Genomic DNA, 13,572 nt, shown 5'->3' on the forward strand with positions numbered 1-13,572 from the left:
AGAAAAAATAATAAATTATAATAGTATGATTAGGAGAGATGAAAAACATTTAATAGATTGTAATAATATTAAGGAGAAAGATAAATAAGATATTTTATATTCTTTTTGTGAATATTATAAATCAAAATAAAGAAAAAAAATTAAAAATTTGACGATAAAGACAAGTAATAATTTTGACCAAAGTGAGGTATTGGATCATTCTTTTATATCAATCTTCAACTATAATTCAAAAATTTAATCAAAATAAAATTTATTTTCATATGATCAAAATAAAATTTATTTTCATATTTATACGTAAATGTTTTTGTGAAATTATCTCTCTTTATTTCTTTTTAAGAGTCAAAAACTTCTTATAATATATTTAATATTACATATATTTTGTAATTTTAAATTACAGTTTATAATCAATAACAAAAAATTCATACAACATCGTTATTGTTACATTATTTAATTTACAATTTAATAATAACTAAAATTTGAAATTCAGTCTATTTGAGTTTGAAAATTATAAACGATCCTTAAAATATTTCTAATATTCAAATATTAAAATAAAAATAAAAATATTTAATTAAATTTTTTGTCATCGCGCAAAGCGCGAACAACTTCACTAGTTTTATTATAATCTTCAGTTATTGAAAGAAAAATAACTTACAACTAAGATAACTAAGAAATAATTAAGAAAGTAGATTTTATTTTTCTTTTACCTTATTATTTTGGTTATAAAAAGGACTGACAATTATTATTCTTTTTTTGCAGATTGATTTGCAACAAAGCCTGATAAACGAATGAGCTATACGTAGAATGTCAAAAATTATTAATTTAGTATGGATGATAATCTCTTAATTAGATATATATGGTTTTTTTTAGGTCAACTTTACTAAACATGTAATTTAAATCCATAAAAAAAAAAAAATTGTATTCATTTTCCTCTACAGTTTGAGGAGTTGTTTGTATAAAATAATAAATTTTCCAGTTGGTGTATCTAGGAGGTTTTAATTTTAATTTTTAATTGCAAATGCTTGTAAAATACTTGACTTTATTAGATTCTTATTTTTTCATTTATTTTATTTTTGTGGTCCTATTACAGCTTAGGTGATTCTCCTTTTATATTCTTTATCGAGAAAAAAAAAAGAAATCACAAAATAAACAATTGGTGCTTTAATTCCTCTTTTACTTCTTTGAAGAGCAAACAATTAAATAATGGCTGCCTGAAAAGAAACCTACGCCTTTCAAATATATATGCGCAATATATCGTTTCAAATTAGTTATCATATTTTATTTTTAGAGATTCAAATTATATAAACTTTAATTATTATTTAAAATAATTTATTCCTCAACTTGATATGAGAAAAATCACAACATATACGTTAGTATAGTTAAATATTTAAATTGTAATTATAAAATATTAAATTAATTTAATATTAGCGAAAGTAATTTTTTTTTTCTAAGAACCACTTTATTCGATCTTAGGCCTTCTTTTGTAACAAAGGGATAATTTATTACCTAGTACTTATAATATATGTTTTCTTTTTACATATAAAGAGGTACTTAATATTACGCCTTTAAGATTATGTTTAGTTAATCACATTTATGTCTATTTTTACACCTATAAAATCTTAAGAGTTAACATTTATCGTAACTCCACCATTCAATAAACCAAAACTGATGTATAATTTATTTTAATCTTAAGGATTTGAAACTGTTTTTTTTTTCCACCAAAAATGACATCAAGCTGCGGTACTTCAAACTTCGATGAGCATCGATGGATTATTCAAATCCGTCGAACACTCGATGAAGAACTTGAAGAAGACACTGAAATTCCAGTTAGCATTTTCAATGTACCAAAAGCCCTGTTGCTAAGCAACCAAGATTGTTACGTGCCACAATTGGTGGCAATAGGCCCTTATCACTATTGGCGCTCGGATCTACACGATATGGAGAGGTAAATATATTCAAATTTAGAGGTACCAAATGAACGTGTTGAATTAAACTTGAGTTTTGAGTCGATTTGATCCTAAATTGTTTGTGTTATGATGGTACAAATAACATGTCATGATTTTCGATATTTTTATTTTTTGAACCTCCTGATTAAAAAATTCTGGATCCACTACTGATTTTGACAAGTCATATTTAGGCCAAGTTAATAAACGAGTCATATTTCAAAGTCGTTTAAAATTTGGACGGGTTGAACAATTATACTAAACAATTGGTTAATTTTGCCACTTCAGGTACAAGCTAGCTGCTGCAAAGAGAACTCAGAAACACCTCTATAGCCTCAAATTTCAACATCTTGTTGAACAATTAATAAAATTTGAGCATAGAATTCGTAGTTCGTACCATAAATACTTGAATTTCAATGGTGAAACTTTGGCCTGGATGATGGCGGTGGACGCCTCTTTCTTACTGGAATTCCTTCAAATCTATGCCATCAAAGAAGGTAAGATTCTAACCAGAATATCCTCAAGAATGTCACATTTGGTTGATGTTGCAGGGAGAAAATCCGCGCATAACGCTATTCTTAGAGATTTAATTATGCTCGAAAATCAGATCCCATTGTTCTTACTAAGAAAAATATTGGAAGTCCAATATTCATCTTTAGAGTTAGCAGACACAATGTTGATGTCAATGCTAACCGGATTCTGTAAAGAGCTTTCTCCATTCCAAACCATAGACGAATCCCCAAAAGTAAACATCACAGAATGCTCTCACTTGCTAGACTTTTTGTACCAATTCATCGTGCCCAAATTAGACGTAACAACTTCTGAGATAACAGAAGATGATCACGAACAAAGTAGCCCGATTGAAGAAGAAAATATTACTTTAGGTGGAAAATTAAGTCACATCGGACAACTTGTCAATGAAATTTGGAAGATCATTGTGAAAATAAACAGAGGACCAGTACGTTTTCTTAAGAAAATTGTATTTTCCAAACCGATTAAATTCTTATTAAAAGTACCTTGGAAACTTTTTACTAATCTTCCTGTGATTAAACTTTTAATTCAACCAATTACATATTTATTCTTTTCACAAGAAAAAGCAGAGGTAAATTCCGAAAGCAACATGAATAAGCCTCCACTTTTTGAAGAATTAGCCATTCCATCAGTAACAGAGCTTTCTAAATCCGGAGTACATTTCGTAGCCACCAGTGAAGGTATCATGAGCATAAATTTCGACGATACAAATATCAAATTTCATTTGCCTAGAGTCAGTCTAGATGTAAATACAGAGGTAATTTTGAGGAATTTAGTTGCGTATGAGGCATGTAACGCATCAGGGCCATTGGTTTTTACGCGTTACACTGAATTGATGAATGGGATTATTGATACTGAAGAAGACGCGGTGTTACTTAGAGAAAAGGGGATAATTTTGAACCGTTTGAAGAGTGATAAAGAAGTTGCGAAGTTGTGGAATGGGATGAGTAGATCGTTGAGATTAACGAAAGTTCCGTTTATTGATAAAGTGATTGAAGATGTGAATGGATTTTATAATGGGAGATGGAGTATTAAGATTGGAAAAATGATGAAGCATTATGTGTTTGGATCATGGCAGTTTCTCACATTCCTGGCTGCTATTATGCTGTTATTGTTGATGACTTTACAAGCGTTTTGTTCCGTCTATAAGTGTGCTCGTATATTTCATACTCAAGATTCTGGGTAGAGATAATACGATCTATGTACATCTTATCTTCTTGAGACCCCACTTGTGAAGTTACACTGGATAAATTATAAGAAGTTGTTTAATACTGACGAATGATTCTTTTCTTTTTATTTGTTTTATTATTAAAATGTAATATTTATTTCCTTAAGATTATCAAAAGCACATAAGATAAGAGTAAATAGTTCTCTTTGTGATCAGATGCATTGCTGTTGGTCGAAGAAATGCTAAAGTGAAAGGTGGATTTGTGCAATTGTTTAGAGAAAAGATGCATGGTGCTTTAATAATTATTTATGTTTTTACGAATTTGACGCTCTTATGATCTTTTTCAAGATGCTATTTCTCCAAGTTTTTGGTGTACAGAATAATTTGTTGCTTTTGTTTGTTGATAGAAGGAAACATAACACACTAACAATTATCCCATAAAATTAGTCGAAGTGCAAATAAACTAGGAAGAAAAAAAGAGTAAGAAAAAGTAATCTTTAGTTCTTTAGCTTTACCATTCCTGTAACATTGTCTGCATGATCTTGGTGCTGCGGACTAAATAGCTGTTACAAATGATTTGATTCAAAAGAAATGCGTCCATTGACAATCCGCTATATTATATTCAGTTATAATAATAAATATGAGTATTTATAATCTAGCTATATAAATACCACTAGAAACTTTGGTAACTGTGAATGCAAAAACATTAACTCAACTGTTGCTAAATGTTTTTGCAACAATACTAAAAAATAATTCATTGACACTAAATATCTCTTTTGCTATAGTGTACCACGATTAATCGAACTAATAAACCAGAAGATGTTATAGAAAAAGAGTAGCACAGTACATAATCGCTGGTATCACGTACATAGCTACAATCAGTAAAGTGAACAGAAAATAGTACTCTAGTAGTAATCAAAATCCAAACGTACGCTTATGGTAAATTTGTATTTTGCACTAGATCAAGGAACTAATGGTGGTGAAAAGATTGGAACAAGAGGTGCATTAAATATGGGGACAAGTGGAGGTGGTGGAGAAGGAACTAGTGGTGGTGGGAATATTATAACCGGAGGCCATATTGGTAGAGGTGGCAATGGAACTAGTGGTGGTGGACGGATAATAAACGGAGGACGTCTAGGTGGAGGCGGAGAAGGTACTAGTGGTGGTGGATGGATTATAAATGGAGGACGACGTGGTGGAGGTGGTGATGGAACTAGTGGTGGTGGACGGATTATAATTGGGGGACGTCGTGGTGGAGGTGGAGAAGGTACTAGTGGTGGTGGACGGATTATAATTGGAGGACGTCGTGGAGGAGGTGGCGATGGAACTAGTGGTGGTGGACGGATTACAAATGGAGGACGTCTAGGTGGAGGTGGGGACGGGACTAGTGGTGGTGGACGGATTATAATTGGAGGACGTCGTGGAGGAGGTGGCGATGGAACTAGTGGTGGTGGACGGATTATAAATGGAGGACGTCTAGGTGGAGGTGGGGACGGGACTAGTGGTGGTGGACGGATTATAAATGGAGGACGTCGTGGAGGAGGTGGAGAAGGTACTAGTGCTGGTGGACGGATAATAAATGGAGGACGTCGTGGTGGAGGTGGAGAGGTTACTAGTGGTGGTGGACGGATTATTATTGGAGGACATCTTCGTGGTGGAGGCGGAGACAGAACTAAGGGTGGTGGACGGGTTATAATCGGAGGACAATGTCTTTTTGGTGGATGACGTGGAATTGATCTTCTTCTTCCATGATTGTTTCTCCTTTGGCTGCTAATGAACTTCAAAAATTCTTCATTTTTCAATGCATTTTGAACATGTTCGTCATTTGGATAATCAGTTTTGGCTTCCAAAAAGAGGTTAAATGAGGTAATGAGGAGTAGTAGCACTAGCGAAATCAGGCTAATATTAATGTTGAGCTTCATCTCGATCTCGATATCTACTTGTTTAACTTTATTTCCTTTTAATTCTTCTCAAATTGTTTTGCTGCGTCATCCATGTTGTTCAACTCAATATATATTACCTTTGTGTGGTAAGTAGTTAGAAATTGGAATTGGTACATAAATTGAAAAATGCTGCTTAATATTAAATGCATTACAGGTAATAAGTGTATTCTACCAGACAACCATATATGCAGAGTGCAATAGTAAATGCATGCAAGTCGCAACACAAGTATCAAGAAATGAGGATTGGATTTGGATGGAGTCTGTTTCAATTTTACATTAGGACATTGTTTAGTGACGAAGAGATGCATGGATGCACCAGTAAGGAGGTACGAGAGATTAGTTATAGAGGGTATGATGAGAGGTAGAGATAGGTCAAAGAAGTATTAGATAGAGGTAATAAGATAGAATTAAACATGACGCAACTTCAGGTTACAAAAGACATAACCTTAGATAGAAGGGTGTGGAGGACACATTATAAGGATAGAAGGTTAGTTGGTGTTTGCCACTACACTAGTTGTATTATTGTAGTCCTTATACTTTTTATTTGTAGTATCATTGATAATTATTATAGTCGTTTGTTGTTTATGGTGTTTCTATTTTCTCTTCTCCGTCTCTTTCTTCTTTGTATTGGGATTTTTATCACTAAAGCCGAGGATTTTTTGAAATCAATCTTTTTATTTTCACAAAAGTTATAAAATTTGTATATATTTACTTTTTCCATACCTCACTTGTAAAATTTAACGACTCTAACATATTGTTGTTGTTGACATTGTTTAGTGATGGTAAATATCCTTGCACACATGGTGTTTGCGTAAAATTAACCCACGTTTATCTTACCACCAGTTAAAAAATAAAGTGAGGATATACATCATTTAATATATTAAAATTATAATTATAATATGATATTATAAATTGCAAGTCTTCACATGTCAGAAATTGATAAAAGTATCTTTTGTTAGAATCTTAAAAAACGAAAATTAATGCCAGATTTGAGTATTGTAATATGAGAATTTCAAATATGGCAGGCCTATATTAAGAATAGTCCAGTATTTCTCCCATAATACTCTTGCTATTAAATTACTAAGTACTTACATACATATAACGTGTAGTGAAACTTAGGGTTTCAAAATATCATTAATTTAGTTTAGTAAAAAACACACACGCTAGCATTCTTTAAGGATTATATCAAGTCAACATGAATTAAGTAAAAAAAAAGTATGAGATACAATTGATGTTCATAGTAGACGTGTAAATTTATAATTGTATCAAGTCAACATGAATTAAGTAAAAAAAAAGTATGAGATACAATTGATGTTCATAGTAGACGTTTAAATTTATACTCCCTACATCCCATATTAGTTGATTATTATACTCCCTTATACTAAATATAGTGATCTCATATTCGTTGAATACCTTACTAAATCAAGAAAACATTAATTATTTTTTCCCTATATTACCATTAGTCCATTATGATTAATTCTTTTTTAAAGTATTCACATTTGTTTGTAAAACTTTCAAGGAATTTTTAAGGGGTTAATTAATAAAATCGTTTTTTTATTTATAATATTTGAAGTATCGTGTAAAACGAGAAATGACCAACTAATACAGCGGAGAGAGTATTTATAGAATTATTAATGATTAAATGGTTAACAGTCAAAGGGAGACAGATGGTTTAAGAATCATCATAGTGAATGAGTGAATGTTGAAGTGAGAAAAGTTGAAGATTGGGGAGGAATGAGGAGGCATGGGAACATTAAGTTTGCTGTAAAAGAGTTGGTTGAAAATTAAATGTGCAAAATTGCGTTGCTCTATGTGCCACAATTTGAGTGTAAACGAAGAAGACGCGTATAATTACTATGCATGAGGATAAATGATGGCTAGGATTGTCGTGGTCTCGTGAAATGAAATATTTTTCATTCTTAATTAAAAGTTTGAGATTTGAATTTTTTTATCTGATATCGAATGAAAAACAACAAATAAAAAGAAAGAGAGAAATGATGACTCTTTTGGATCTCTCTCTTCTTGACATATTCTTCTATTAATAAATTACGTGGCTAAACAAATATACACTAGCTAATTTGCTAACATAGCTATAGTTTGCATTAAATACAATGGGAACTTATGTCTAGCTATAATTATGTTCTCCTCTCTCGCCTCTCGCCTCTCGCTCTCGTCCCTCGCCCGTCTCTCTTGAATCTCGGTCGCCTCTCTCCTTTTTTTCGGTCATTTCTCCCCCCGTTTTTCTCCTCTCCCTGTCCAATCTCTCCCCCTCTCTCACACACACACAAATTATACAAATACAAATGTATAATTTGTGTTTGAATAAAACGAGAGAGACTGGATATACAAATACATACTCTCTCCACCTTATACACTTATAATTATAAAAATACAACTCTCTCACTGTCCAATACTCTTGTAACTTTCACCCTCTCTCTTGCGTGCGCTTTATACAAATACAAATGTATAATTTGTGTTTGTATAAAGCGAGAGAGACTAGATATACAAATACAAATGTTTGAACTCGTTTCAATTGTATATGATACACATTGACTGTAGATACAAATACAATCATTGATACATATACATAGTAGTAACATATATACAATCATCTAAGCAATTACAAATACAATTTACCTGTCTCCTCTTTCCACCCTCTCTCATTTGCTTCTCTCTTTCGTCTAACATGTAGTCACAAATCATAATTAGTAAACAATTACTATAGAGCTTAACTAATTTTTTTTTGAGTGGTTATATACGAAAATTCCTCCCTAATAGCTATGAAAATTTGGAAACGGGTTAGTTTGGTCCAAAACCGTTTAAGAGTCAGTCCAACTATAAAATTCAGCCCAGAAAGGAGGTCCAATTACCGTGTTTGCTGCGACAGAAACAGCGACCCAATATGAACCATTTCATTTAAAATTAGGAAAATCAAATTTCTAATTCATTACTCATTTAGCAGTGGTGCGGATATGATTTTTAATAAAAGAGTTTAATATCTGAACTATGAAGAACTAAGCATACGAACTAATCAAACGAGGTTTGACATCTATTATATATATATAAGATAATCTTAATCATATATAAATAGTAATATTTCGAATGAACCACTAATATAAGGGTGACACCGCCCTGCTCACAGCTAATTAGCAATGTAATCCTTTTGACGTGTTGGTTGGACTTTGGAGTGAAAAAAGAAGAATTGGAAAAAATGAACTTAAATTATTGTCCATCTAAGTGCTTAAATTAGAAATAGCCAATAGGTATATAACTAATATGTATAGAGTGTGCATATAACTTTGTATATTTTATATATGTTAACTAGGAAAAGTAGACAAATGAATATATAAAGATTTTTGCGAACTAATTAATATCCCATTTGGCCAAACTTTTATGAAGCCAAAAATACTTATTCAAAAAGGTTAGGTGTTTGGCCAAAGTTTCGAGAGAAAATATGTCTTTCGAAAACAGCAGAAGTTATTTTTCGCGAAAAAATAATTTTTTTCAAAAAAAAATAACACTTAGATATACTTTATAAATCTACTTAATGACACTTTTTAGTGACAACGTGTTATTGTCTTTGTTTTCATCCCATAGCTATGACATTTCCTCGTTTTGTCATGTCATTTAAATTCAATGAATGAGAAAACAACAAAAGAACGTGCTTTGGGAAACAATCAAACAACCCCGTTTCAACGGTATATGATACCTGCTGAAGTTTGAAATAATTTAAGTAATATACGTTGTCAGTATAATTTTTTTACTAATGTCATTAAGTAATCTTTACTTGTTATAATTATAGAGTATAATATCGTATTTTGAAATTACAAATATCATATTTAACAAAAAAAATATAATTTCATATATAAAATTTAGTATTACTAACTTTTTTATTTTATACCAATAATATATATATATAACTTAAACTCAAAATAAAATACGTAAATACCATGTGCGGGGAGCTTTAGAGAACATGGGTTTTGCACATGTGATGAGATATGGGACTTAGGAGCAGACAATACTTGCCCAATTCTAACTGTTCATCAGTCAACACTTATCACTGGCCCACATCTGCTCCACATATTGTTTAAGTCTAGATATTTCATCGTAAATTTTGATGCGTGGATAATTTTATTATGAACATTTAATATTAAAAAAATAAAATTTGAATTCGATCATACTATGTTAACATGTAAAAGAAACAAATCCTATTGATTTAACTTAATTTTGAAAAATCGATCGTATAAAAAAATTATTTAAATCATATTAATGAAATTGTTCCTTTCTTAAATTGTAAAAATATAACGTTTCACACTTTTTTTTTAATTAAAAAACTAGAGGGAATATATGGATCAGATCAGAAAATAGAAAAGCGAAAGACTATGTTGGGATTTTAATGTTAAGAAAGAAGTAGAGCGTATTTAACTTTGTCCATTAATAAATACTTTACTTTTTGACCTTTCTAGTATTGTTTGGCCGCGTTTAAAAATAGATATACATTTTTATTTATTAAATTTAAAAATTAATGAGACTTTATTTTTTATTTACTCCTATTATTAGGATAGTTTGTTTTTTGATACATTTCTCAAAGTATATTATATTTATTATTTTTAAAGATTATAGAGAAAATACATAAATATCTTTTCAATCTCTGTTCGAAATCTAGAGAGACACTTATACTATACTAAGGTTCTATTATCCCTGAACTTACTTTATAAGTAATTTTCTACTCTTTTTCGGCCTATGTGACACTAATTTAAAAGAAAAATTCAACTAGCATTGAGCCGACAAGATAGTATATCAATTTCAAAAGTACGTGACACTAATGTTTGACAATTGTTTCTAATCAGTGTAGTTTTTTAAAAGTCTTTCTCTTAAATAAGTACTTTGGAAGAAAAAAAAATGACTCTTTTTATCTTTTGAAAAAACAACTTATGCTACTTCTCAGAACATTTATTTTTTTCCTAAAAACTAAGTCGAACACTTCAATTTTCCTCCCAAAAACTTGGACAAATATGTCATATATAGGTCAACCAAATAAATGAGTGTTCGATGTAGTTAGATCTCGTATGTACTATTCTCTCTGCGTTTCACACTTTTTTGGTCCCAATTAGCTATTTTGGTAAAAAAAGATCAAATAATATTCACATACACACTTATAAATGATGTTTAACCTATCAAGTCATTTGCACATATTGTAATAGGCAACATAAATATTTTAATTTCATGCGTTCAAATTTGATATTTTCAAATAATATTCACGTATACACTTATAAATGGTCTTTAAACTATCAAGTTATTTGCATATGTTGTAACAGGTAACATACATATCTTAGTTTCACGATATCAAATTTGATATTCTCAAAAAACTTTATCCGTAGATGTCATTTGATTGATGAAAGAGAAATTATACTTACGATATATAAAACTGAAATTCTTAATAAAGTATTGTAGTAGTAATTTTTTAATTTCATGTGGTAAATATTATTGTATAGTGCCCTATATCACTATTCAAGACTTGGGATCGACTCTATTACATGCTAATTCTTGATTTTTGTCTCACATCATAAGATAAAGTACATAATTATTATTATATCGGCTCAAAGCGTTGCTAATTGCTTTTTACGATGCTTCCTCTTAAATTATAAGTTAAAGTTCATTACTATTCCCTCCGTTCACTATTGATTGTCATGATTTTCATTTTTAGAGTTAAACTATAAAAATTTTGACTAATATTTTAAGATGTGTGTTTTCGATATGTAAAAGATTTGCAATTTATAATACTTTTCATATAGTTTTCAAATATATAAATTTTTTTATTTAAAATATCAAACTAATATAATTTAATTTAACTTTAAAAATTAATTAAATTGACTTTTGAAAATAATTAACGGCTAAGCGATTTCATAACCTGAGCTTTCCTTAACCAGCTGACCTTACTTCGTAACCTTAGCCTCCCTTTCTTTATAGTTTTCTAGTTCGACTAAGTGACTTCCCTCCTCGAAGCAAGGAAGGGAAGTGGAGTAATTGTGAAGACTAGCGTAGAAGTTACTAACTTTTTTTTATGGAAGCCGAGACCCCTCCGTGACGTGGTCTTAGACTGGTTAATCGCGATGGACCTATCCTAACAAATAAAAGTGCACATACAGAGTATCAATTTAACAAAAGCTGCAATGTATTAATCTTTGCTACTGAATTCACTAAATCATCAAAATTCCAGATAATCCAAAAAGAAACAACCAAATTTTGCATTAAAACAATTGCTACTTATAGTCAAAAAGTAACAGCTTTTTATAGAATTTGTGTCGTTTAAGTTGTGACTCTTGTAATGAAAGTTGTCTACTCTCAGTACTAAAGCTTTAGATAATTTGAACAATATTAGTGTAATTTAACTTGTTATAATTGATTTAGAGTAAAATGTGTGCCTTCTTTTTTTTTTTTTCCGTAGTTACAAAATTTATATATTTATAAAAGTTACTTATTGTTATCAAATTAAATTTTTGTGACCCAATTATGGAACCTGTTCATATTAAATTTAACTAGGATGGATTATGATCATGAAAAAGTCTAATGGGCCCTTTATGAACGAGAATTTTATGCACTAGACTGTTCTTTTTTTTACGCGAGCTACAAACTATACATTTTTTTTTAAAAAGTTGGTACAGAGAGAAGAAACAGAGAAGGATTTCATTAGAATGTAAAAGTGTTACATTCACATTGACGTCTTATTCTTGCAAAACAGAGGAGAGTTCAATTGATCCATAATCCAACAACTCTTCAATCATCTGTTCAATTTGATGATCTTCAAGTGACTTGAATTCTTGCGTATTATTATTCTCTGTTTGGCTTTCATATTTTACCGGCATTTCAACACTCATTTGCACACTCCTTCTAGTAATGCCGTGATCTCCCCTGTTTCCACATGATGATAACTGGTCATTTTGATCTTCTAATTTCATCGTTCCAGGTCGATTATTCACCATATTAAGAGATTTCATCTGGCATCGTTGTAGTTTAGCTATCAATGCAGCAGATAGATACTTGGTCGAGGATGATGAATGAGAATCAGTATCGTTAAATGCGAAATTCGTCCGTGCTCTTGGTCCACACATGAGCCTTGCAGCTTCATCATATGCTCGTGCTGCATCTTCTGCTGTCTCAAATGTACCTAGCCATATTCTCGTCTTCCTATTGAATTTACCAAAAAAAATAATAATCAGATTTCAATTATGGAAAATTAAATTGACGTCAAATACTTCAGAGAAAGAAGAGGAGCTAATTACAGTAAAGGATGTCGAATTTCGGAAACCCAGGAACCCCAATGTCGCTGACGGACACCACGAAATCGTTGTTGTGGACGAGCCATGACGGATTCAGAATTTTAAATATCAAAGCGTGAGAGAGGAAGAAGAGTAGTTTTTTTTTTAATTTTAGATAATTGAAGGAGAAAAGGCTTTAAGGGGGGTTTTTGTAAGCGATCTTTGCGGCCTTCAGCTGGCAATAGACATGGGATTGGGCCCACAAGGCTTTCTATACCTTTCTTTCCTTCCTTCCATAAAATTAAATAATGAAAAAACAAAGATTATCATAATTTATAATATATAGTTTATAGTTAGTTATACACTATACATATGGATAATATAAACAAAATTTCACACTAGTTGATGTGGGTTAATAAATGTAGTATTAGAAGGTAAGTTATCATTTTATCAAGTTGCAATTAATTGTAATTACTCTAGCCGATTGTTTGAGAAAATGAAGTTTCTTGTTTCGTTATAATTTCAAAGGAAAGAAATGATCTTTACAAAATCTTTTATGTGCAAAAAAAAAAAACCACATGTAAAAAGAATATAAAATTAAAAATAATTGTAAAAAGATAGAAAATCATTTCTCTTGGATATTCGATATATAACTAAAAAAAAAAATTACTATAAACTACAATGACTTAAAGTATTTTCATATGTAACGGGTTATAGCAACTCATTGTGTT

The 13,572-nt window shown here is 30.8% G+C and overlaps 3 protein-coding genes across 3 annotated transcripts; 2 read left to right on the forward strand and 1 right to left on the reverse strand.

The window, feature by feature from the left end:
* Positions 1 to 1,721: 1,721 nt before the first annotated feature.
* LOC107022941 (putative UPF0481 protein At3g02645) lies at positions 1,722 to 3,657 on the forward strand. Its single transcript, XM_015223503.1, has 2 exons — positions 1,722 to 1,942; positions 2,229 to 3,657. Exons 1-2 carry the CDS (start codon positions 1,722 to 1,724, stop codon positions 3,655 to 3,657), a joined length of 1,650 nt encoding a protein of 549 aa, XP_015078989.1.
* Positions 3,658 to 4,575: 918 nt separating this feature from the next.
* LOC107022442 (glycine-rich cell wall structural protein-like) lies at positions 4,576 to 5,364 on the forward strand. Its single transcript, XM_015223049.1, has one exon. It carries the CDS (start codon positions 4,576 to 4,578, stop codon positions 5,362 to 5,364), a length of 789 nt encoding a protein of 262 aa, XP_015078535.1.
* Positions 5,365 to 12,244: 6,880 nt separating this feature from the next.
* LOC107022679 (ethylene-responsive transcription factor ERF003-like) lies at positions 12,245 to 13,030 on the reverse strand. The gene is made up of 2 exons (XM_015223276.2): positions 12,866 to 13,030; positions 12,245 to 12,770 (listed from the first exon to the last, which is right to left on the reverse strand). Exons 1-2 carry the CDS (start codon positions 12,946 to 12,948, stop codon positions 12,308 to 12,310), a joined length of 546 nt encoding a protein of 181 aa, XP_015078762.1. The 5' UTR covers positions 12,949 to 13,030; the 3' UTR covers positions 12,245 to 12,307.
* Between the last annotated feature and the right edge of the window lie 542 nt (positions 13,031 to 13,572).

Source organism: Solanum pennellii, chromosome 6, assembly GCF_001406875.1.
Source record: "Solanum pennellii chromosome 6, SPENNV200".
Lineage (NCBI taxonomy): Eukaryota > Viridiplantae > Streptophyta > Magnoliopsida > Solanales > Solanaceae > Solanum > Solanum pennellii.

Coding starts and splice junctions, on each gene's coding strand:
- LOC107022941 (XM_015223503.1), top strand. CDS start 1,722: ATGACATCAAGCTGCGGTACTTCAAACTTCGATGAGCATCGATGGATT. Junction 1,943..2,228: donor GATCTACACGATATGGAGAG/GTAAATATATTC, acceptor TTGCCACTTCAG/GTACAAGCTAGCTGCTGCAA.
- LOC107022442 (XM_015223049.1), top strand. CDS start 4,576: ATGGTAAATTTGTATTTTGCACTAGATCAAGGAACTAATGGTGGTGAA.
- LOC107022679 (XM_015223276.2), bottom strand. CDS start 12,948: ATGGCTCGTCCACAACAACGATTTCGTGGTGTCCGTCAGCGACATTGG. Junction 12,771..12,865: donor GAAATTCGACATCCTTTACT/GTAATTAGCTCC, acceptor TAAATTCAATAG/GAAGACGAGAATATGGCTAG.